Below are 27075 nucleotides of genomic sequence, written 5' to 3' on the forward strand. Positions count from 1 at the left end.
AAGGATCTCCTGGCCCTAATCAGATTGATTATATTCTTTGCAGCCAAAGATGGAGAAGTTCTATACAATCAGCAAAGATAAGACTAGGAGCTGACTGTGGCTCAGATCATGAACTCATTATTGCCAAATTCAGACTTAAACTGAAGTAAGTAGGGACAACCACTAGACTATTCAGGTATGACCTAAATCAAATCCCATACAATTATACAGTGCAAGTGACAAATACATTCAAGGGATTAGATCTGATAGACAGAGTGCCTGAACAACTATGGACGGAGGTTCGTGACACTGTACAGGAGACAGGCAGCAAGACCATCCCCAAGGAAAAGAAATGCAAAAAGGCAAAGTGGTTGTCTGAGGAGGCCTTACAAATAGCTGTGAGTAGAAGAGAAGCAAAAGGCAAAGGAGAAAAGGAAAGATATAGCCATTTGAATGCAGAGCTCCAAAGAATACCAAGCAGAGATAAGAAAGTGTTCCTTAGTGATCAATGAAAAGAAATAGAGGAAAACAATAGAATGAGAAAGACTAGAGATCTCTTCAAGAAAATTAGAGATACCAAGGGAACATTTCATGCAAAGATGGGCTCGATAAAGGACAGAAATGGTATGGACCTAACAGAAGCAGAAGAGGCGGCAAGAATACACAAAAGAACTATAAACAAATTTTCACCATCCTGATAATCATGATGGTGGGATCACTCACCTAGAGCCAGACATCCTGGAATGTGAAGTCAAGTGGGTCTTAGAAAGCATCACTACAAACAAAGATAGTGGAGATGGAATTCCAGTTAAGCTATTTCAAATCCTAAAAGATGATGCTGTGAAAGTGCTGCACTCAATACACCAGCAAATTTGGAAAACTCAGCAGTGGCCAAAGGACTGGAAAGGTCAGTTTTCATTCTAATCCCAAAGAAAGGCAATGCCAAAGAATGCTCAAACTACCACAAAATTGCACTCATCTCACATGCTAGTAAAGCAATGCTCAAAATTCTCCAAGCCAGGTTTCAACAGTATGTGAACCGTGAGGGTACAGATGATTAAGCTGGATTTAGAAAAGGCAGAGAAACCAGAGATCAAATTGCCAACATCTCCTGGATCATCAAAAAAGCAAGTGAGTTCCTGAAAAAATCTACTTCTGTTTTATTGACTATGCCAAAGCCTTTGACTGTGTGAACCACAACAAACTGTGGAAAATTCTGAAAGAGATGGGAATACCAGACCACCTTACCTGCCTCTTGAGAAATCTGTATGCAGGTTAGGAAACAACAGTTAGAACTGGACATGGAACTACAGACTGGTTCCAAATAGGAAAAGGAGTACATCAAGGCTGTATATTGTCACCCTGCTTATTTAACTTCTATGCAGAGTACATCATGAGAAACGCTGGGCTGGATGAAGCACAAGCTGGAATCAAGATTGCAGGGAGAAATATCAATAACCTCAGATATGCAGATGACACCACCCTTATGGCAGAAAGTGAAGAAGAACTAAAGAGCCTCTTGATGAAAATGAAAGAGATGAGTGAAAAAGTTGGCTTAAAGCTCAACATTCGGAAAACTAATATCATGGCATCTGGTCTCATCACTTCATGGCAAATAGATGGGGAAACAGTGACAGACTTTATTTTGGGGGGCTCCAAAATCACTGCAGATGGTGACTACAGCCATGAAATTAAAAGATTCTTGCTCCTTTGAAGGAAAGTTATGACCAATGTAGCTGCTGCTGCTGGTGCATCGCTTCAGTCGCGTCCGACTCTGTGCGACCCCATACACGGCAGCCCACCAGGCTCTCCCGTCCCTGGGATTCTCCAGGCAAGAACACTGGAGTGGGTTGCCATTTCCTTCTCCAATGCATGAAAGTGAAAAGTGAAAATGAAGTCACTCAGTCGTGTCCAACTCTTGGCGACTCCATGGACTGCAGCCTACCAGGCTCCTCCATCCATGGGATTTTCCAGGCAGAGTACTGGACTGGGGTGCCATTGCTTTCTCCGATGACCAATGTAGACAGCATATTAAAAAGCAGAGATATTACTTTGCCAACAAAGGACCGTCTAGTCAAAGCTATGGTTTTTCCTGTAGTTATGTACGGATGTGAGAGGTGGACTATAAAGAAAGCTGAGCACTGAAGAATTGATGCTTTTGAGCTGTAGTGTTGAAGACTGTTGAGAATCCCTTGGACTGCAAGGAGATCCAACCAGTCCATCCTAAAGGAAATCAGTCCTGAATATTCACTGGAAAGACTGATCCTGAAGCTGAAATTCCAGTACTTTGGCCACCTGATGTGAAGAACTGACTCACTGGAAATGACCCTGATGCTGGGAAACACTGAAGGCGGGAGAAGGAGATGACAGAGGATGAGATGATTGGATGGCATCACCGACTCAATGGACATGAGTTTGAGTAAACTCCAGGAGTTGGTGATGGACAGGGAGGCCTTGCTTGCTGCAGTCCATGAGGTCACAAAGAATTGGGACACGACTGAGTGACTGAACTGAACTGACTGAAGAAAGAAGGTACCTTCCCCTAGAGAGAATCTGCATTTGACTTTGCACCTATTTTGTAGTGTCATCCATTCTAAAATCATTTTAAACTAGGGATTCCTTGATGACTCACAGATGGAAATTTGGACTGAAAATCCATGTCAAATCCCTATAATGTTCACATTATTTCAAAGCAGGTTTGCTATTTTCCTTGGTGCTATGCTCAATGTTGTGCTTCTGATATGCAGCAAAGAATATGAAAAATAATATATATACATATATTTACATATAAAAATATATATTTACAATATATATATGTATACAAAACAATATATATACATATATATATATATATAGGCAAGGCCATGGGCTCTGATTTATCATCCTCTAACCCAAGCTATTAAAACGTCACTCGATTTTTCTGGATCTAGCTTTCTCTCTTTCCACACAAAGCTACCAAATCCTCAACTTGATATTTTGTCAAAATTTGGTCTCAGACAAAGTAGACTGCTGTGCCTTGTTTACTTTTCTGGGCTCTTGCTTATTTTTTTAACTTGTGGTTTACAAATGTTATTAACAGCATTCAATAATTTCTCATTTACAATGTAAACAATTGAAAAATAAACCTGTTATTCAATCCACCAATTCCCCTTCTGGGTACATATGCAAATAATAAAACGCTGGGACCTCAACAGATATTTGTATACCCCTGTTCACAGAAGCATTATTCACACTAGCCAAAAGGTGGAAGCAACCCAAATATTCATCCAAAGATCAATGGGTAAACAAAATAGCAACTCAGAGCCTGAGTGTTGTAGGGGAATCTGTTCTTAGAGACTGGATGACTGCCTGGCTGAGTACAGGCCTAACTGCCCGCTCTCTCCCTAACAGGTTCTGAGCAGTGCCTGAGACCTTGCTCCACAGAGCTTAGGTGTGACACTGGGGACGTAGAAGTGGCCTACCCTGTTTCACTAAATAGCCTGTTTCAGGGAGGAGGAAGCGGGAGACATCTATCAATATGCTGGGTGAGGGGCATGGGGGTGTCAGAGAGGCAAGTGTGTTGTGTTACTATGTCAATAAACTGATTTAAAGTTTAAAACAATGTTCATACATAAAGTAGAATTTTATTCCCTTAAAAAGAGAATGATGACATATGCTACAATATGGATGAACCTTGACAACATTATGCAAAGTGAAGCAAGGCAATCACAAAAGGACAAAAACTACATTTATATAAAATACCTAGCATAGTCAGCCTCATAGAGATATAAAATAGAATGGCGGTTGCTAAGAACCAGGAAGAAGGAAGAATGTGGAGGTATTATTTAATAGATAGAGTTTTAGTTTAGGAAGATGAAAAAGTTCTGGAGATGGATGATGGAGACTATTGACAAAAATGTGAATTACTTAATGCTCCTAAAACTTAAAAATGATTAAATGGTAAATTTTATGGTATGTACACTTTACCAGAATTTTTAAATTCTTACTCAAATGAATTTTCTTACCTTCACATTTACTTTAATACATAAAGTGAATAACATTAAACAGGGCAAGCCCTTACTCTTGAAAATCTCTGAGTTTAAAAGATGTTTTGTTCCTATTAAACTACATATAAAGGAAAAAGATAACAAGAATATTGGAAAAACAGAAAGATATAAGAAATAAAACTAGGCCTCACTTGACATGGGCTTCCCTTGTGGCTTAGCTGGTAAAGAATCGCCTGCAATGCGGGAGACCTGGGTTCGATCCCTGGATTGGGAAGATCCCCTGGTGAAGGGAAAGGCTATTCACTCCAGTATTCTGGCCTGGAGAATTCCTTGGGGTTGTAAAGAGTCGAACATGCGACTTTCACTTTCATTTGACATTTTACTCCCAGAGTCAGAAGCTCCACAAAAAATAAATTTTACATTGCTTCAATATCAATATCTCTTATTAAAACTTTTCCATATATTACTATAATGTGAAATTACATATTTGATTAATTTTTAAAAGCTTTGATAATACTCTTAAATATGAGCAATGTAAAATAATCTGTTAAATTATTTTACATTACTTTCTCCTGCCATAAGGTTCCTCCATAACTTTGTGGTATGTACCTCTACATTTCCCATCTGCGGCTCTTTCTCTTCTCTTTATTTTAATAAAGATGCTTACATTTCTTCCATCTTAAAAACAAAAACACCTTCCTTGACTTTGTGTATTCATTTTATTTCAGCCTTTACAGTCAGCACCCTTGAAAATACAGTCTGGACTCCTCTCTATTTCACCTCCCATTCCATTCATAATCAACTCTTATTTCTGTCATGCCACACTACATATTCTTGCTAAAGTCTCAACTGATAAAACCAAGAGATATTTTTTAGTACCTCTCTTTGGTATCTAACACAATGACAACATATCCTCAAAATTTTCTTTCGGTGTTATTATTTTCTTATCTGTAATATATTCTAGTTTCTATGTTCCTGGTTAATATATTATAGTATATACTATCATAAATAGAATTTTTACAAAAATTTTTTATGAATCTGGAGTATTCCCCAAATCATTTGTTTCATATAGCAGTTTACTGTTATCTGGTAACAAGACTTATTAAAGATAAATTAGGCATTTAAAAAACTCAACATTCTAAATTCTCTCATCTTCTCTGAGTTGATGAAAGGGAGCTGTGTTACATTTTCTAGCAAATGTTAGAAAATAACTATTACAATCTTTCCTTCAAGGGAATATAACATTTTGATAGGAAATGTGAAAATAAGTGCAAAAAATTCATGTATAAAATATTTGGAAAAAAGTGTTCATTGTTGTCAAAAATAAACACATTAGTGAAAATAAAATTAATTAAAACATATATATCAGCACACTTCAAAATGCTGGAGAGCAAAATTTTACCTGCTCTTAAATCTATCAAATAATTTTAGGTTTTCAACCTGTTACAAACTTTCAGAAATAATCTTTCAAATTAGTTTGTAGGAACAACTACTTAACATCAAGAAAGATGGCAATTACTAACTGATTTCAATAAGGACCTTTGACTATATAAAGACAGGACTGAAAAAGTATCATGATTTGGTAAACACAGCCAATGTTACATTTCTTTCATTTGGATTTGTATATTTTTATGAGGTACGTTTTTCAACTATGACAGCTATTAAAACCAAATATTCAAACAACTCCACACAATTCCACTATTATTATATGGTATTTTAAACAATTACATGTTTAACCTACTAAACTGTTTAAGCTATTTACAAGTGAAGATTTTGTCTTCTTAATCATTGTGTTCCTAGGACTTTAACTATAGGGCATACAGCAACAGTTAAGCAATAAATACTTTGTGAATAAATGATCAAAAATATATGCAAGTACATTAAGATGAAAATTAGTACACACATACACATACATACCACACCCACGTGAGTATAATAGCATAAGGCCTACTTAGGTAAACAAAATATAATCTAAAATTGACTTAGCCCCAAATCACAATTTGATGGTGCTTAGTGGCTCAACTTATAATTATGACTTTTTTAATGAGGAAACGTCCTCATAAATGAAGATATTATAATTATCTATTAGAACATATTAGAATCTTTACTTTCAGGAGAATCATCAGTGATACCAGGATTGAATATAAAGTCAACAAAAATAAAAGTAAAACCAACAGAATTACTGTTTCCATAATAGAATAATGTAAAAATGAGCCTGCACAAACAAAACTGTAAAAGTATTAAAAATTACTTTCAAAACAATAAATTAGAAATAAAAATAACAGCATTTTTAAGACTTAGTTTACATCCACTAGTCTCATTAAGAATCTGATAGCTACTTAGCATAATTTTCATTGTGGTATAAATTTTCCTTTCTTGTTATTTTTAATTTAATAATAAACCATATATAATTATTAATACAAATATTTCCAGTACTAAATTACACTTAATTCTTTATGGTACTTAAGGCAAAGAAGCCCACATTACAATTTTATTTGAAAAAAATGAGATGCACAAAATAATATTCTAGTAGCTTTTTAATTGTAATTTATCTTTAAAATGAAAGCTTAAAAGAGAAAAGTAAGCAAAATAAAGGAAACAAATGCTGTTCCCAAAAGAGGATTCATAGTATCTATATTTTTTGCTAACATGACATAATAAATTGCTAAGGATTGTAGGAATTACTATATTAACTACATTTAGTAAAAAATTTATCTTACAAAAGCTGAGCTACAGAATGACTCATTTACAAAATGAGTAAAACTTAAGCTCAATTTTATGGATGGTATCTACCAATCAGCCTTCCATGCCCAAACTATATATAGGATCTTTTACTAAAATGAATTGCAACGGCAGTAGGGAGCTGAAGACTATAAAATGTACAAAATGGAAGGCATATTAAATATGGCAGTACTACTGAAGCACATCATATCACTGTTTTTCTTTTTAAGAAACATTACAAAACTTCCCGGAAAGCTTTCTTCCTCATTCTCAGGTTTACAGTTCCCTTAGTTATAAAAGTTTGATGTTATCTAAAAATGCATCCATGGTTTATTGATTGTACTCTAATAATGCTTAAGAAAAAAAAAGAAGTTACAGTACTTAAAAGATCAAAACAAAATAAAATAAGCAAAGCCAAACTGAGAAGTAAAACTAACTCACTGACACCTACCTCCTGGAAATGCCGTTAGCCAGACATTTATGGCTACACGATTTAGAAGAGAGGGGTGATGATGTAGGGGACAAGTTGAGAGGAGCAATCAAACTGTTGATGATTTCAGTCAACTGTGCACTCTGCAAGAAAATAGTAAACCTTTTACTGTTGCTACAAGAAATATGGTTAAATCTCAGACCTTTAGTGCCTATTAAAGTTTAACCTCTCATGAAACAAGTAAATGTTTGTTTTAGTACATATTTTACTCTATAAAGACAATTTATACCGTTACTAATTTTTCCATTTATTATAAATAAATCTACATTTTTAAGTGCTCCTCTTTTTCCATATCCGTTTTTGCTCAGTTCCTTTGTCTACTCATCCTATCTTCTAAAACACTAAAAATTCTAAAAATTCAGCTGATACCATCTATAAAATATCTCCTTTGAGGTAGCCAAATTAATAAAAACAAACTCATAGCTATAATTTATTAATTGCCAACTATATGCCAGGCACTATATTAAGCACTAAACATAGAATATTGCTATCTTTACCACTAACCTGCAAAGTAGATAATATTAAAAACTACTGATACTACTATTATTAAAATCAATTACAGATGAGGAAGCTGAAGAAAAGATAGATTAAGCAGCTCAATCAAGGATTATAAAATTGGTATGATGTGGAGCTAGGACAACCTGGTGCTCTGTGACAACCTACAAGGGACGGGATGGGACGGGTGGGAAAGAGGTTCAAGAGAAAGGGGAGATATATATATACACACACATACACACACACACACTTATGGCTGATTCATGTTGTATGACAGAAATCAACACAATATTATAAAGCAATTATCCTCAAATTAAAAATAAATTTAAAAGGAAAATAAATAGAGCTAGAATTCAAGCTTAGGCTTCCTTCTCAAATTTTTTCCTAATTTGAATATACCAGTTTTTTCAGATACCCCAAATTTTCATTCATTCTTATCCCAAATTTACATGTAATGTATTTGTAATATATAATAAATATTAATTATTCTCAAAACAATCACATATAACAATTATAATATGCATAAGCCATATCAATGGAAACAGTACATTTCTACAAAAGAGTGACACCTTTTTCATTACACATGTAATCTACTATAGTTCATTACAGAAAAAAGGGAAAGTATAAAGAGGTTTCAAAAATGAAAAGAAAAATAACCTGTAATAATATTTCACAGAGAAAACCACTGCTAATTATGTTGGTATATATTCATCTTCCAAGACAAAATTTTTTATTTTGAATATTTATGAGTTATTCATAAGAGGATTTAAATACCAGAAAAAGTTTTGGAATCAAAATAATTTATCAAAGATCTATTAAGACTATTTCCACAATCACTTTTTAATGAAATAATCCATATTCCAATGTTATCTTTCACTAAAATCGTCTATCAGTAAGTCAATCAAATACCCCACTCAGATCTATTAAGTGGTACCCCAGTTCTTTCCCCATGAAAAAAGTTTAATGATGAGCAATTTTGTTAGAAAACAAGATTTTCCAACCCTAGTATAATGAGTTGATCACCCTATTGCTATGTGCCAATGCTTGACATATTATATTTAAATAACGTTAATTATATCACTATTAGACTAGATATACTAAATATTTTAATTGTACTTAATGTCAAATGACCAACTTCAATAATCAATGTCTTAAGAAATTGATATTCTTAAGAAACATATTTAATGATATTCTTAAGAAACATATTTAAGTAGAACAGTTTACAAAATCCACTCAAAGTCCACTCATACCTCACATTACCTGTTTTTCTATATTGCGAAGAAGTAGTGTAGGGCTACTTGGTGACATTTCGAAATCTTGTTCTGGTAAAGGATCTTGACTCTCTTGAGGAATCTGGGGAGTCCCAGAAGTGTTTAAGGAAGCTGGATGGTCTGCAAATTGTACTTGCTTTTTCAATATGTCTTTTGGAAGTCGACATTCTTCTAGGATCACTATCCCCTAGACAAACAGCAATTAAAGAGTTGCAATGAAAACAAATTGATTGCTGGAAGAACTTAAATGTTACAATGCATGTGAACCATGCTTTTTATTATTCCCTAGAAATCAGAAAATAGACAGTTGGAAGTACTCTTTTTTTTTTTTTTGAAGTGTTAACATTTTTTAAATTTATTTATTTATTTTAACTGGAGGCTAATTACTTTACAATATTGTAGTGGTTTTGCCATACATTGATATGAATCAGCCATGGGTGTACATGTGTCCCCCATCCTGAACCCACCCGCACCTGCCTCCCCATCCCATCCCTCAGGGCTGTCCCAGTGCACCAGCTTTGAGTGCCCTGTTTTCATGCATCAAACTTGGACAGAAGTACTAGTTTAACTCTGTAAAAAAAGTCACTGATCTAAACTAAAATAACATGTATATGTTTGATGGATTAGCCTTGTAAAGTACTGTCATAAATTATATACAAGCAATTGCCTTTCTTATTGGTTTTAGTTATTAGCATTAAAAGCATGATACATTCAGAATAAAGAAAAAGTTGGAAGGAATGATGCTGAAGTTCCAATACTTTGGCCACCTGATGCAAAGAGCCAATTCATTGGAAAAGACCCTGATGCTGGGAAAGATTGAGGGCAGGAGGAGAAGGTGGCAACAGAGGATGAGATGGTGGATGGCATTACCGACTCAATGGACATGAGTTTGAGCAAACTCCAGGAGATAGTGAAGACAGGAAACCTGGAGTGCTGCAGTCCATGGGGTCGCAGAGTCGGACAAGACTGAGTGACTGAACAACAACAAATTTCATAAATTAAAATATCAAACTTACAAACATCCAAACAATAAGCTAACTTTATATTAACTCCTTTCAGAGCATTCTAAAGAACCCCAACACTGTTGTGGCCAGCCAGCAACCATGGATTGGACTGTACTATTGAGAAAAAGTACTCTCTAAACTAATCAAGTTCTCTTTGCTTGCAGAGTAGATGGATTAATAATATAGACACAAGTTTTCAACTTTAAGGGGTATTTTCTGAAATGTAAGTAACTGGAGAAATGAGTAGGGATCTAGCTGCCTCTGTTCTCCCTGCCTACCATTCATACACACACATACTACTCAACTGGCTTGCTGAATTTTCTCCCCCATTTCCTATCATCTTCACTCCAACTGTCCTTATCCTTAGGTCCCTTAGAAGTAACAAAGAAATGAGAGAAAGGGGAAAAAGGAGTGCACATGTGTCATTTGAATGGTTTCATAGTTCTCACCATAGTATTTCTTCCCTTCCTATCCCTTTTATTACACTTGCCCCTGCAAATAATACATATTATTATGAAACATTTAAGTGTGTGTGTGTATATTGTGTGCATATGTGTATATTACTATTTTTCTGGCAAAATGTCAGTAAGTTCCTATTGGCTAGTTGCAAAGGTATTAAATGCCTAATGTGGCTAAAATATATTATTGAAATCAAAAACAGACTAAAACAATTATACAAGTGTATAGTATTTCAAGATGGGATAAATTAAATTGCCATGGCTAGCTTATATCATGTATAAGTGCTATACATAGGGTGGAAACTACCTATAGATTATATGTTATATATCAATAATTTTAGTTTACACTATAGTTGAGAGAATATACCACTTTAGAATTAACATATTCAGATACTGTATTAAGTATCCACTTTAGTATTTTATAGTAATATATTACAAATGATGCTTAGTAAGAGTAACATTTCTTAAACTATACTTTAACAGCACTAGTAACTTTTATAAAGATAAGGGAGTCCAACTGTTGATCCTACTTCAATGACTATTTTTATAGAACGTACAAATATGGCTCTCTAGAAATCTCAAGAAATGTATTTAAAAGTGGCTTCTGTTTTACTTGATATTTTAAAAATTAAATTAGATTTGACAGACATAGTATCATCAAACTCAAAAGTGCTTGAAAGTATCTGAAATATCTACCCAAAATTTGTACAAGTCTCTAGCAGGTTTTTCACAAGTACTTGTATACAAAAGAAATATAAGTTTTCACTATATGATTTATAATTTCATTTGTTTTTATTACAGTTTATATTATGGGCCAGGCTGCTGTGAATTACCATGATTTTATTATCCCTACTTACAATATTGTTTCTAGGGGAAAATTGATTCTGAATTTCAAAAGTCCAATTTCCAAACCTTTAAAATACTACCTTTTTTTAAGTAGAAGGCCTGCTATCGTTGATTGAATTAAGAAAAACATTTAAAAAATTCAGCAAGGGAATCACTCATAGCCAACTTCATAATCCATTTTGTTCTCTTAAACTGTTGCCCTGACAAAACTCTCATAACATAAGAATGGCCCACAATTTTTCTCTGCCATAACCAAGAACAGAGAAGAAAGTAAAGAAGATTAAATCCGCTGGAGGTATTGCAGAAATAAGTTTCTGTTCTTAAAAATCAGGAAAAGATATATGTGTTGGGTCACCATGATGGTTATTTTACAATGTTTGCTGATCATAACTCAATTAATCTGAATTTTTTTTAAAAAATCAGGAAAACAGTCTAATGATAGATGAAATAAGGTGAATAAAAAACACAAAAGTTTTTTATAAGGATAAATTGGGTTAACTGAGACAAGTGAAAACTCTAGCATAAGATGAAAGCAAATCAGTTGCTCAGAGATGACAACCACTCCTGATAATAACACTAGAGAGATCCCCACTTCCACTCCCAGATTCCTCATTAGAGATGAAATAATATGAAAATATAAACAATTGCCTCAGTGTAACAGGAGGGAAGGGGGCAGTGCACCACCTTTCAAAGAACGATACACCCATAGGACAAGACAAAAATTGGTTAGAACCAACCAGGCCAACCCACTCCAGTACTCTAGCCTGGAAAATCCCATGGACGGAGGAGCCTGGTGGGCTGCAGTCCATGGGGTCGCGAAGAGTCGGACACGACTGAGAGACTTCACTTTATTTTTTCACTTTCATGCACTGGAGAAGGAAATGGCAACCCACTCCAGTGTTCTTGCCTGGAGAATCCCAGGGACGTGAGAGCCTGGTGGGCTGCCGTCTATGGGGTCACACAGAGTCGGACACGACTGAAGCAACTTAGCAGCAGCAGCAGCAACCAGGCCAAAGATGGTGGAATATTTGACTTCCAGTGGAGCTTGGGCCTCTTATACGCTCATGGCAATACAGTAGCATGCTAAATGACACACCTACCAGTGCCATGACAGTTCTGAGGTGAACCATAAAAGGTCAGAAAGTGGGCATCGTGCAATTCCTAGAAATCTCCATCCCTTTTCCCTAAATAGTTGGACTAATCTTCCCACATCCTAGCCTATGAAATTACCCAGCCCATAAAAACTAACCACATCATATTTCAGGGCCTCTCATCTTCTGAGACGGCCCACACTCTGTCTGTAGAGGGTGTTTCTCTCTAAATAAATCCACTTCTTACCTATCACTTTGTCTCTCTCTAAATTCTTTCTGCAATGAGACATCAAGAACCTGAGTCTCTTTAAGTCCTGAGATCAGGTGTGATCTCAATTAAAAGACCGTGGGGTCAATTCCCAGTCTGGGTTCTGGCTGGATTTTCATCTTGGCCTGTGGGTTCAAGTTCCATCTGAGATGCATGGTTTCATCAGTGACATTTTATATGAAGTCATCAAAACTAATTTCAAGCAAAAAACTTAAATGAAAAATTTTAAAGTAAAATACACAATTTAAGATGTGGAAGACCCTATTATAGGATAACAGAAGAAATCTAAAAGAGAAGCTATTTAATATAATTTAGCCAGTTTCTCCAACTAAGAAAAATTATTAAAAAAAAATTAAAGTGAAAAGAAGCTACTGTCTAAGTAAAAGCTGGAGCAGAGAATACGAGAAATATGGAAGCTGTCATGTGTTGACAAAATTGTTGCAAGAACAAGGAAGGGATGTTGCTAATACTCTTCTAAAAATTGAAGCAAAATTTACACCATCTGGACTGTGTCAAAGAATGGGCAATGACACACTCTAGGTCATCTGTCCCTTATTTTACCCTATGAAAACACTGTGTTTCCTGACCAGAGATACACAGTAACACTTATTTTAAAAATCTATTTATAAGGTAGGACATAGAAGCAACCTAGACATCCACTTGCAGATGAATAAATAAGGGAGTTGTAGTACACACACACAATGGAATATTACTCAGCTGTAAAAAGGAACACATTTGAGTCATTTCTAATGAGGTGGATGAAACTGGAGCCTATCATGAAGAGTAAAGTAAGTCAGAAACAGAAGGACAAATACTGTATATTAACACATATATATGGAATTTAGAAAGACGGTAATGACGATCCCACATGTAGGGCAGCAAAGGAGACACAGATGTAAACAACAGACTTTTGGACTCCGTGGGAGGAGGCAAGAGTGGGATGATTTGAGAGAATAGCATTAAAACAAGTACATTACCATATGTAGAGTAGATGAGGAGCGCAAGTTCCATGCAAGAAGCAGGGCACCCAAAGCCAGTGATCTGGGATAACCCAGAGGGACAGGGTGGGTAGGGAGGTGGGAGGGGGGTTCAGGATGGGGGGACATATCTATGCCCATGGCCAATTCATGTTGATGTAGATGGCAAAAACCATCACAATATTGTACAGTAATTATCCTCCAATTAAAATAAATTAATTTAAAAACTAAAAATGCTATTTATAAAAGAGCATCTCAGTTTCTTTCCCTTCTCCTTATCTCTGAGAAGAGTTTTTTCCCCTTTCAATATACAATAAATAAAAAGTTCTGCCTCACTTACAATGCATTAAACCATTCTTTTCAGTTTCTGAACTATAATAATTCAAGAAGATATAAGAGCAAAAAGTTGTTTTGCCTATTCAATATAATAGTTAATAAATCAACTAACCTGCACATAGATAAGCAATTAAATATCTTGATTAATTTCTAAGAAAGGTAAGACAAAACTATCAAAGTAAAGAAATATGTATTTTGATAGCATAATTATAATGACATTTTCCATAAAATAATCTGACTCTTATGGGAACAAAGGGCCAGACATACACCTAGCTTAAACCAAGAAAAAATTTAAAGCCATATAAAAGCCATATTATTGCTGGAAAGATTTATCACCTTAAAATAACTGACTACAAATAGATATTATATAAATACATAACCAAAATTCAAAAAGTGTTTCAACAACAAGTATAAAGCATTGCTTAGTTAGAACACAGAATATTAAAATACCCTTTCTCAAGTCAAAGCGAAATGAACCAGACTGTCTAGATTCAGATATAAAACTTAGTTATCAATTCAACCAGGAATAATTTTCTTGGAAATTTCCAAATTGCTTTAAACTGGATTTGTTCTTAGAACTCTACTGGCTATAAAAAACACTTGACATCTTTCAAAGAAAATGATCAACGAAGAGAACTTTTTTGGTGATCTTGAGAGCATTGGGAGATAGCCACAATTAAGGCCCAGCTGAAGATGGTTAAAAATGAGAAACAAACCGAATAGGACTTGCATCAAGAAATTATTCCTGAACACAGCTGCGTCAAATTCAACAGACAGAACGGGTAAGCCTTTAGGTCTATGCTTCTGTCCACCTTCCTACAAACATCACCACCAAATTTTACAAAGTATTAAACAATATTCATGACTTGCCTAGCTTCTTCTCCCATCCCTGAACAACTCATACTTCCTCTTTTTTTGAATACAATACTAATTTGTCATTCCTAAAACAGATCATGTTGTTATATGCCTTCAATTCTTTTTTTTTATATTTATTTTAATTTGAATCTAATTACTTTACAATACCGTGGTGATTTTTGCCATACATTGACATGAATCAGCCATGGGCGTACATGTGTCCCCCCGTCCTGAACCCCTCCCACCTTCCTGCCCATCCCATCCTTCTGGGTTGTCCCAGTGCACTGGCTTTGAGTGCCCTACTTTATGCATCGAACTTGGACTGGTCATCTATTTCACATATGGTAATATATATGTTTCAATGCTATTCTCTCAAATCATCCTACCCTCGCCTTCTCTCACAGAGTCCAAAAGTCTGTTCTTTATATCTGTGTCTCTTTTGCTGTCTTGCATATAGGGTCATTGTTACCATCTTTCTAAATTTCATATATATGTGTTAATATACTGTATTGGTGTTTTTCTTTCTGACTTACTTCACTTTGTATAATAGGCTCCAGTTTCATCCACCTCATTAGACCTGATTCAAATGTGTTCTTTTTAATAGCTGAGTAATATTCCATTGTATATGTACCACAACCCTCTTATCCGTTCATCTGCCGATGGACTAATTTAGGTTGTTTCCATGTCCTTGCTATTGTAAACAGTGCTGCGATGAACACTGGGGTACACATGTCTCTCTCAATTCTGGTTTCCTCAGGGTGTATGCCCAGCAGTGGGACTGCTGGGTCATATGGCAGTTCTATTCTCAGTTTTTTAATGCCTTCAGTTCTTTAATGAATTCCTTTTTCAGTTCCATAGGTTCATTAAGCAAATTACTATTTATCTTCCAAAGTCATACTAAAGCATCACCTGTTTACTGATGTTTTCTCTGATCTGCAAACACCTAAAGACAGAGTTAAGCACTCTCTCTATGCCACACCTATATCTTATTAAAACCACATATCATTCCACATATTGTATTATATTAAAATCAACTATATTTTACATGCTGTATCTCTCCTACCAGAATATAAACTCATGATAGAATTTAAAACTTAATAATTGTTATTGACATGCAGACCCTAGGTGGGGTTAGACTAACTACATGGTTTGAGGACTCAATTTCCTTCCCTTCTCAGCTTTTTTTTGTTTCAGACCAGCCAGCATCAACCTTACAATATTATCTCCATTATGTCCAGTTTCACTATGTAGAATATGGTTTCTCACAAAAACAAAGGTAGAAATTTTTTTGTTTTTAGATTCCACATACAAGTGATATAATCAAGTATTTGTCTTTCTCTGTCTGGCTTACTTCACTTCATATGATAATCTCTATGTCTATTCTTGTTGCTGCAAAGTGTGTTATTTCATTGTTATTCATTAAAATAATACAAATAAACTCATATACAAAACAGAAATAGACCCACAGACGTAGATAAACTTATGGCTACCAAAGGGGAAAGGGGGAGGGATAATTCAGTTTGGGATTAACATATACACACTACTATACATAAAATAGTTAATCAACAAGGACATATGTATAGCACAGGGAACTATATGGAATATTTTGTAATAAGCTATAAGGAAAAAGGATCTGAAAAAACAGATATATATGTATGTATAACTGATATACTTTGTTGTACAGCTGAAACTACACAACATTGTTAATCAACTACACACCAATATAAAATGCAAATTTTAAAGAATATGTTGGAATCAGTAGCATGGGGAAAGGGAATTGGATCAGGAAGGACTATATAAATAGTCCAACTGTAAAGTAATGCTTTATTATTCTAAAAACTACACCCCGAAGCGACTTAGCAGCAGCAGCAGCACACAGGTATTCATTATATTGCTTTCTAGAACTTTTTTATGTGTTTGTAATTTTTCTTGAAACAAAAAACTCTAAAGAGATTTCAATAAGATACACTCAGAATTTCACACAAGTTAAAATAAATGCCAACAAAGTCAGGCTTATAAAAAATGTGTATCATTTGCATTAACTGGAATCCAGTAAAGAAATTCTTTAACTGCTTGATATGATAAAATGATTGTGATAAATTTTAAAAATAATTTCAACTTATAGAATATATCAAATCTTACAACATTACATTTTTAGAAAGCCTAGTAACAATTATTTTATGTGGAGAGATGAGAAAAAACTAAAACCAGTATTTTTTTTAAAAACAGAAGAACACACAATACCTTGGAGGCACGAATCTGCCTGTGAACATCTGTTAGTTGCTGGATTTTGTATTCCAGCTCTGAAATCTGGGCTTGAAGCCATGTCCATCGGCTGCCAACTCTTGCTCTGTCTACAAGCCACTTCCATTCAGTACTACAGTTACTGTGAACAAGACAAACACAGATAATTAAAGCACAAAGACAGTTAGGTTTTCACACAGATTGCTTAATAACTTCCTTGACTCTTGTCATACAATCCCAAATTTCTTTACAAAGCATCTAATTACCTTAAAGAATGGTACATCAATTTTTCAAATATTTTATTTCCTTATCTTTCTATCCCACAAACACCTGTTTTCATTCAATACTGTGTACCTGGTAGGATAATCTCCTTGTTATCTAATATTTTATTAATGGTCAAGGGCTGAAACAGAAGTAGATCAGCAAAGGAAAAGAAACAAAAATGTCAGTACTAACACCATGCAAAAACTGTTACATGAGCCTTTTATATGTAAGCAGGTATCAAGTATAGGACAAGTCATTTGAACTGTACTAGATCTAAATCCATGTAACAAACCTCACAGTACTCAATTTTACTATATGTAATTTTCATTTGCTAAAATAGGAATCAATATTTTAAATGCCAAAAATTATCAAAAACAGGAACACTGCTACACACAAATATATAAATCTTGAGATGTTAATTAAGATAGTTGGTTAAAAACTTCATTCCTAGGATTCACAGTTCAGAAATGACAAAAAATTTATATCAAGTCTTTCTTTCATGAATATTTGAAAATGAGATTTGAATTTTATCTCCTTTATCTTTTGGCAAAAGCATTGCTCTAATCCACAGTTTGTGAGATTACATATTAATTAGTTTATGAAAATATTTCAACCATTCCAACTAGAAAACAATCAGTTCACAGCGGGGAGGAGAGACAGGGTTTGTGCGTATTTTGGATAATCAATTAGGAGCTTCATCTTGCCAGGGAAGAAACTGAAGACAGTATAACAGAAGAAATTGAAACTACAACTGAAGGGCAATAACTGCTGCTGCTGCTGCTGCTAAGTCCCTCAGTCGTGTTGGACTCTGTACGACGCCACAGACGGCAGCCCACCAGGCTCCCCCATCCCTGGGATTCTCCAGGCAAGAACACTGGACTGGGTTGCCATTTCCTTCTCCAGTGCATGAAAGAGAAACCTGAAAGTGAAGTCGCTCAGTCGTGTCCGACTCTGTGCGACCCCATGGACTGCAGCCCACCAGCTCCTCTGTCCATGGGATTTTCCAGGCAAGAATACTGGAGTGGGGTGCCATTGCCTTCTCCAGGGCAATAACTACTTAATGGCAAATCACAAACTTCATGAAAAACATGTCTAAAAATTGCATTTATTGTCAAAACCCATTGAAGGCATGACACTGAAAGTGAACCCTATTGTAAACTATGGACTTTAAGTGATAAAGATGTGTTAATGTAAGTTCATAGATTGTTATACAAACACTACCTTTATGCAGTACGTTGACAGTAAGGGAAGCCATATCTGTGTAGGGACAGGGGATATATGGGAACTCTGTATTTTCAACTCAATTTTGCTATAAACCTAAAACTTCTCTAAAGATTAAACTTTATTAATTTTATACATATAACCATAAAGAAATATCTTTCATATAAACTTTAGCCAGGGAAAACATTTAAGAGATCATTTCTTGTCAGAGAAACAGAATTATTATAACTCTACTACATAGAATTTATTTATTATACCAGTGTTCTCAAAATGCTTTTTTTCCCCCAGATTCTAATTATGTATACAATGTGACTGACTGCAGAGACTGACATATAAATTAGGACTTCTTTTGGTATTATCCATTTATAGTTACTACTGTGATTCTGCAAAACTTTTAAATAACATTTTCATAACTATAGGCAAACTAAAAATACCTTTCCAAAATAAATATTATCTATGAATAGTGTAATAATACTAACTGCCGTTCATGAAAGAAGTGAAGAAGGCAAGGACCGTATCATGCAGTAGTCGCACAAGTGAGGGTAAAGTGCTGGATTTTATGCTAAAAGGAAGTTATTCACAAGATAGTAATACAATTTTTTTTCTGAGCACTCAAGCTGCTAGGTAGATAATGTACTGGGATATGAGAATAAATAAGGAAACCAATTAGGACACCATTTATAAAACCATTTATAATAATCTAAATGAGGTACAGATAATGTGATCTCTAAATATTTCATGTACTGTCCTACATATCCCAGCCTTGACTGCACTTAGGTTGGAGCCATGTCACTAGTTCTGACCAACAGACTGTGAACAAAACTGATACAGTTATTCCCAGTCCACCTGCTCACCTAAAGCTATATAGTGCAGATATTACAGCTACAAGGTGGAAGAGGTTGACTGCACTTAGGTTGGAGCCATGTCACTAGTTCTGACCAACAGACTGTGAACAAAACTGATACAGTTATTCCCAGTCCACCTGCTCACCTAAAGCTATACAGTGCAGATATTACAGCTACAAGGTGGAAGAGGGTCATAGCTCACACCACACTGGACTTCATGTAAGCCACTGTAAACTTCTGCTGTGCTAAATTACTGAGATTAGAAGGTTAATTTGTTACTCCAGGGCTTATTCTGACCAAAACACAGGATAAAATATGAAAATGGCCTGGACTGGAAATGAGGTGAGAGATAAAGAAGAAATGAAGACTAGAGGATGGATTCAAGATTGATTTAAAGTGGATAGATCTTGAAGAAGTATGATGAAGCATGGAGAAATCAAAGATGATCTTAAGCATTCTTTCATTAAATTTTACTCCAGTCAGAAAATTTTCCTATAAAATACAACTCTGGTAATCAAACGGATTATTAGCTCATGGAAAAATAGAGACAAATAAAAATTTATAGAGTTGATGTTAGCCCATGGTGGTGGTGGTTTGGTTGCTAAGTTGAATCCGACCCTTGTGACCCCATGGACTGTAGCCTGCCAGGCTCCTCTGTCCATGGGATTCTCCAGGCAAGAATACTGAAGTGGGTTGCCATTACCTTCTGTAGAGGATCTTCCTGACCCAGGGATCGAACCCAGGTCTCCTGCACTGCAGGCAGATTCTTTACTGCCTGAGCTAGCAGGGAAGCTCTTCTGCTTCTGTTAGGTCCATACTATTTCTGTCCTTTATCATGGCCATCCTCGCATGATACGTTACCTTGATCTCTCCAATTTTCTTGACGAGATCGCTAGTCTTTATTCTATCATTTTCTGCTGTCTTGCACTGTTCACCTAAGAATGCTTTCTTATCTCTCCCTGCTATTCTCTGGAACTCTGCATTTAGTTAGGTTTATCTTTCCCTTTGGTTTCTCTTCTTTTCTCAGCTATTTGTAAAACCTCCTCAGGCAACCACTTTGACTTCTTGCATTTCTTTTTCTTTGGGATGGTTTTGGTCACCGCTTCCTATACAATGTTGCAAATCTCCATCCATAATTCTTCAGGCACTTTGTCTACCAGATCCTTTCCCTTGAATCTATTCATCACCTCCATTAGATAATCATAGGGGATTTGATTTAGGTGACACCAGAATGGCCAAGTGGCTTTCCCTACTTTTTTTCAATTTAAAAAGCCTGAATTTTGCAATAAGGAACTCATGATCTGAGTCACAGTCAGCTCCAGGTCTTATTTTTGCTGACCTCCATCTTCAGCTGCAAAGAATATAATCAATCTGATTTGATATTGACCATCTGGTAATGTCCATGAGTAGAGTCATCTCTTGTGTTGTTGGAAGAGGGTGTCTGCTATGACCAGTGTGTTCTCTTGGCAAAATTCTGTTAAACTTTGCCCTGCTTCATTTTGGACTACAAGGCCAAACTTGCCTACTTGACTTCCTACTTTTGCATTCCAATCCCCTCCAATGAAAAGGACATCTTTTTTTGGAGTTAGTTAGTTCTAGGAGGTCTTGTAGGTCTTCATAAAACCACTCTACTTCAGCTTCTTTGGCATTAGTGGTTGGGGCATAGTGTTGGATTACTGTGATGTTGAATGGTTTGCCTTGGAAATGAACCAAGATCATTCTGTCATTTTTGAGACGGCACCCAACTACTGCTTTTCAGACTTTTATGTTGACTATGAGGGCTACCCCACTTCTTCTAGGGGATTCTTTCTTTGAGCAAGGGATTCCTGCTTGAAAATAGGTCTAAAAAATAATTATATTGTAAATATGTTACAGATAAGTATATGGCTATTTCATTCAAAGGAGATTAACACCTGTTGTACCTCAAAGACAAAACATGTTTTTGTAAACAATTTATATTATCAATGATGTAATGGCTCATATGGGCTTCCCAGGTGGCAGAGTGGTAAAGAATCCACTTGGCAATGCAAGAGACGTAGGTTCGATCCCTGAGTTGGGAAGGTCCCCTGGAACAGGAAATGGCAAGCCACTCTAGTATTCTTGCCTGGAAAATTCCTTGGACAGAAGAGCCTGGTGGGCTACAGTCCATGGGGTCACAAAGACTCGCACTCGACTGAGCACACATACAACAGCTTATGTAACTTACAGTGTAACAAATAAGAACAAAGCTGAAGCAATAAGAAATTTAAAAGAATGTGAAGCATACCCAGTGTCTAGACTCCTCAGTTAGCATTAAGCTTGGCCTGTCAGACCACTAAGAATTTGACTTCCTACATCTCTCTGGAGTAGGTTGAACTGATCACAAACCACCACATGCCTTCATCTTCACTGGAAATAGGAGCTCCTACTTCTAGTGACGATCAGGGCAAATACACCCATGAGTGGACCTGGGCAGTGAGACTGGGCAGTCAGTCCTCAGAAAGGCAGTATAAGCCTTCAATCCTCATCTTTGCTTATTTGCAGTCACCATTTAAGTTACTGATGGAAGTAAGTATAAGCTGATTAACCCAAGTCATTTTGAGTACAATACCTACTGGCACTAACTTCTGCTTAACATCAGGAATCTATATCACTCTTTTGCTGTTATTTTTTTTCTCTTTTTACATCACTATTTTAACCCTGAAATACAGTTTGTTCCTCAGAATAAGACAGAGCTTTCTCATATTACACTTTGAGTTACCAAGACTTAAAGAAAAACTTGCATAAATTAATCTTGCCTTTAATAGAGTCTGTTAGCTTAGTAATAAAAACGAGTAAACTATGATTTAAAAAAAAAAAAGATCCAACTATAAAATAATTACAATTCCAAGAATAATAAGATTTATCCTGGGAAAAAAATATACATAAAATTAGGCCAAACTTCTCTGCTTTCTGCACACCTAGGAAGAACTTAGCCTTTCCTGGAATTTCATTCCTTTAGATGAAGGGATAGCACCCTTTCTGTAAAGAGGGAGACATGAAATATTTGTTTTATGGGCCACATGGTCTGTTTAGTAACTGCTCAACTCTGCTGTCATAGCATGAAAGCTGCCATAAACAAAAGGGTGTAACCATGTATCAATAAAACTTCGTCTCCAAAAATAGACAATAGGCTAGATTAGGTGCATGGGCTATATAGTCTTCCAATCCCTGATGTAGAACATGTTTTCATATGACTTCCCTTAATGAAATGTCTTTTTAGCTCTTTTGCTCATATTTAATTAGCTATCTAACTCATATAAGACTATAAACTGTATATAAGTATATAAGGCCATACACACTGTAAATGCTTACAGCTCCCAATCTGTAGCTTGCCTTTCATTTTCCTAAAGGTGTCTTTTGAGCAGCAAAAGATTTCAATTTTGATGCAGCCTAATTTTTCAAATGTTCCTTTATGGAAAGTTCTTTTTTATGTCCTAAGAAATATTTGCTTAACACAAAGTCATAATGATTTACTCATGTTTCTAAAATATCTTACAGCTTTAACTTCTAGATCTATAATCCAATTCAAGTCAAGCTCTGTGTATTGTATGAGGTATGGTCCAGATTCATTATTTTCCATAGGATATCTAGTTCCTGAATCATTTGTTGAAAAGATTCTATAATCCTTTAACAGAAAAAAAAAAACTATCCTGGAATAGATAAAAGACTACCCATATGAATACTATATGTTGTATATATACTTACATACACACAGAGAACCCTAAGGATATCTTTCCATCATCTACCTACCTACCTACCTACCTGTGTCAACACCATGACCCAGTATCACACTATCATTGTAGTTTAGTGTAATTCTTAAAATCCAGTAAATTCTCCAACTTTGCTCTTTCCCAATATTGTTTTGACAATTCTAAGCTTGAGAATCAGCTTGACAGTCTCTTTAAATAAATGACCAGCATTTTGAATAGGACTACATTGCATCCATAGATCTATTGGTAGAGAATTAACATCTTAACAACACTGAATCTTCTAATCATGTATAAGGTATTATTTCTGTTTATTCAGATACTGGTCATTTCTCTCAGCTATGTTGCATGCAGTTTTGAAATTTTATCTCTATGTATTTCATGTTTATCAGTTCAGTTGCTCAGTCGTGTCCGACTCTTTGCAACCCCATGGACTGTAGCACACCAGGCTTCCCTGTCCATCACCAAACTCCTGGAGCTTGCTCAAACTCATGTCCATCGAGTTGGTGATGCCATCCAACCATCTCATCCTCTGTCATCGCCTTCTCCTCCTGCCTTCAATCTTTCCCAGAATCGGGTTCTTTTCCAGTGAGTCAGTTCTTTGCATTAGGTGGCCAAACTATTGGAGTTTCAGCTTCAGCATCAGTCCTTCCAATGAATATTCAGGACTAATTTCCCTGAGGATTGACTGGTATGATCTCCTTGCAGTCCAAAGGACTCTCAAGAGTCATCTCCAACACTACAGTTCAGAAGCATCAATTCTTTGGTGCTCAGCTTTCTTTATAGTCCAACTCTCACATCCAAACATGACTACTGGAAAAAACCATAGCCTTGACTAGATGGACCTTTGTTGGCAAAGTAACGTCTCTGCTTTTTAATATGCTGTCTAGGTTGGTCATAGCTTTTCTTCCAAAGATCAAGCGTCTTTTAACTTCATGGCTGCAGTCACCATTGTTCATGCTTATGGATGCCAGTATGTAGCATTCATAAATTGTTTGATGTCAGAATATAAAAATATAGTTGACTTTTATATGGTGACCCGATATCCTTTGATGCTGTCAAATTCACTTAGAGGAGTTTTAGTACCTTCCTCATAAAGTCCTTAGGATTTTCTATGTATTACTATGTCAACTGCAGATAGTTTTATTTTTAATCGGATTCCTTTTATTATTTTTATCTTACTGCACTGGTTATGAACTCCTGTATAATGTTAATTATAAGCTGTGTAAGTGGACATTCTTACCTTCTTCCTAATCTTATACAGAAAGCATTCAGTCTTTTATCACTAAATGTAATGTTAGCTACAGATGTTTTATAAATGTCCTTTTTCAGACTGAAGAAGTTTCTGTCTATTCTGGGTCTGCTGTGAGTTTTTATCATGAGTAGGTTTGAATTTTGTCAAATGCGTCTGCTCAAAAGGGAGGCTTATGTCTTAAACTTTACACTTTCCTTCTTCTCTAATGTAAGAATCTGTAACTTTAAATTCTTGTCTAAGAATCTGTAACTTTAAATTCTTGCATTTCTTTTGTAATCTAATAGCTGTATCTTACAAAATGTGACATACTGTATTTTCATTATCATTCTGTTTAAAACATTTTATATATTCTCTTGTGATTTCTTTGATCCAAGCAATATTTGGAAATGCATAATTTAATTTCGATATATTTTAGACATATATATTTGCCATTTTCTATCACTTCTTTCCTTTGTGTAGACTGAGTTTTCACTCAGTATCATATTCATTCAGCCTAAATAACATTTTAAGATTTCTTATAATATAGGTATACTGACAGGAAATTTTCTTACTTTGCTTATTTGGAATGTTATTTTGCCTTTGTTTTTAAAAGTAATTTTAGGTTGAGTTTTTTATTCCTTTCAGCCCTTTAAATATATCATTCCATTGCTTTCCAGCTTGCTTATCTTCTGATGAGAAGTCGGCAATGATTTTTTTTTCCTTTGCTTCCTTATGTGTTTTTTTTCCTCCTCTTACTGCTTTTAAGATTTTCTCTACATCACTAGCACTTGGCGATTTGACTGTAATACACCACAATGTGGTTTTGTTTGTAATCGTATTTATAACTTGAAATTCTTAGGTCTGCAGTTTTACGTCCTTTTAAGTCTTGGAGCACACTTGGAGAAGGCATGGCACCCCACTGCAGTACTCTTGCCTGGAAAATCCCATGGACGGAGGAGCCTGCTAGGCTGCAGTCCATGGGGTCAATAAGAGCTGGACACAACTGAGCGACTTCAGTTTCCCTTTTCACTTTCATGCATTGGAGAAGGAAATGGCAACCCACTCCAGTGTTCTTGCCTGGAGAATCCCAGGGATGGGGGAGCCTGATGGGCTGCCGTCTATGGGGTCGCACGGAGTCGGACACGACTGAAGCGACTTAGCAGCAGCAGCAGCAGCAACCATATTTTAGATATTTTAAAGTCTTTGCCAACTAATATCTGTCATTTCTGTGTCTGTTTCTATTGAAGATTTTTCTTCCTCTTTGCACGTCTAGTAGTTCATTGTGTGTGTGTGTGTGTGTCTGTGTATGAATGTATGGAAGCAAATACACACACATTTATTATGGAAACTATGGAGAAGGCAATGGCACCCCACTACAGTACTCTTGCCTGGAAAATCCCTTGGACGGAGGAGCCTGGTAGGCTGCAGTCCATGGGGTCGCGAAATGTCAGACACGACTGAGTGACTTCACTTTCACTTTTCACTTTCATGCATTGGAGAAAGAAATGGCAACCCACTCCAGTGTTCTTGCCTGGAAGATCCCAGGGATGGGGGAGCCTGGTGGGCTGCCGTCTATGTGGTCACACAGAGTTGGACACGACTGAAGTGACTTAGCAGCAGTATGAATATAATATTGTCGAATGTATAGATTTTATGATCTTCCTTTTAAAGAGAAAATATTGTTTCAAGGGATTATTATTTATTGTTCAACTTCATTGTTTTCAGCTTTCTGCAAAAATTTGTTAGAGCAAGTATAGAGTAGCCATTAGTCACTAGGTCAAACTCAGCCTTACCCTTTGAGGTATCACCAATCTGGGGCCTCTACTGAATGCTCCAGATGTTCAACAAAGTCTCTCCACTCTGCTTATAAAGAACTCAAACATCTCTCAACCTTGTATAAGCACTGGAAAATTTTCAGATTACAATTTCCTAAGAACTTTATGGGTGCCCTTATGGAGTTTTACCTACACATGCACAGCTTAGTGTTTAACAAACGTCTCAAGAGGACTACATGAAGATTTATGATGCTCTTTGAGTACTTAAATCCATCTTCTTTAATATTCTGATCTAATGATTCCAGCTATCTCAGCCTCTCCAACTCTAATGTTTATTTCAGTCAAGCAAGACCACTGTGCTCTATTTGGCTTTCCTTTCCCTGCACCAGATATTTAAAAATGCCTCTAGGCAGAAAACAAGGGCAATTATAGGGCTCACTTCATCTGTTTCTCTTTTCTCAGGAATCACTGACTCTGACCTTTGCTGCTTTATATCAATTTTCTGAAAATAACGACTTTCATATATTTCTGTCTCATTTCCCAGATATTTACAGTCAAAGAGAACAAATAGTACCAGTAACGGCACTCCGTTACAGCTAGAAATCAAAGAACTTTATTTAATATGCATTTGTGTGTGATCTCTCTAAAATGTCTATTTTGTTTCAAATACTCAGAATTTCACTGCCTTTAAAAAAATAAAAAGCAGGGACTTCCCTGGTGATCCAGTGGCTAAGACTCTAAGCTCCTGATGCAGGGGGCCCAGGTTCCTCCCCTGGTCAGGAAGCTAGATCCTACATGCTACAACTAAGATCCAGTGCAGCCAAGTAAAAAATAAGTAAGTATTAAAACAAACAAGCAGAACTACAGTTGCAGGTTAAGACCAGAATCTTAACCAAAAAAAACATTAAAATCGATTCACAGGTTTCTTTTTCGAGTGTTCTTGGACATTTCAAGAAAGCAGAGCTGTTTATCCATCATCTATCTACC

The 27075-nt window shown here is 35.8% G+C and overlaps 1 protein-coding gene across 9 annotated transcripts in view; it reads right to left on the reverse strand.

Moving 5' to 3' along the window:
* Positions 1–27075, reverse strand: part of KANSL1L (KAT8 regulatory NSL complex subunit 1 like) — a 125559-nt gene that overhangs the window by 57324 nt on the left and 41160 nt on the right. For all 9 annotated transcript variants that reach the window (XM_070771482.1, XM_070771460.1, XM_070771479.1 and 6 more), the window contains 3 exons: positions 17022–17163; positions 8932–9129; positions 7138–7259 (listed from right to left, as the gene is read on the reverse strand). In XM_070771482.1, the coding sequence (XP_070627583.1) occupies positions 7138–7259; positions 8932–9129; positions 17022–17163 (462 nt within the window). The remainder of the gene's footprint in view (positions 1–7137; positions 7260–8931; positions 9130–17021; positions 17164–27075) is intronic.

The sequence above is a fragment of the Bos indicus genome, chromosome 2, assembly GCF_029378745.1.
Source record: "Bos indicus isolate NIAB-ARS_2022 breed Sahiwal x Tharparkar chromosome 2, NIAB-ARS_B.indTharparkar_mat_pri_1.0, whole genome shotgun sequence".
Taxonomy (NCBI): Eukaryota; Metazoa; Chordata; class Mammalia; order Artiodactyla; family Bovidae; genus Bos; species Bos indicus.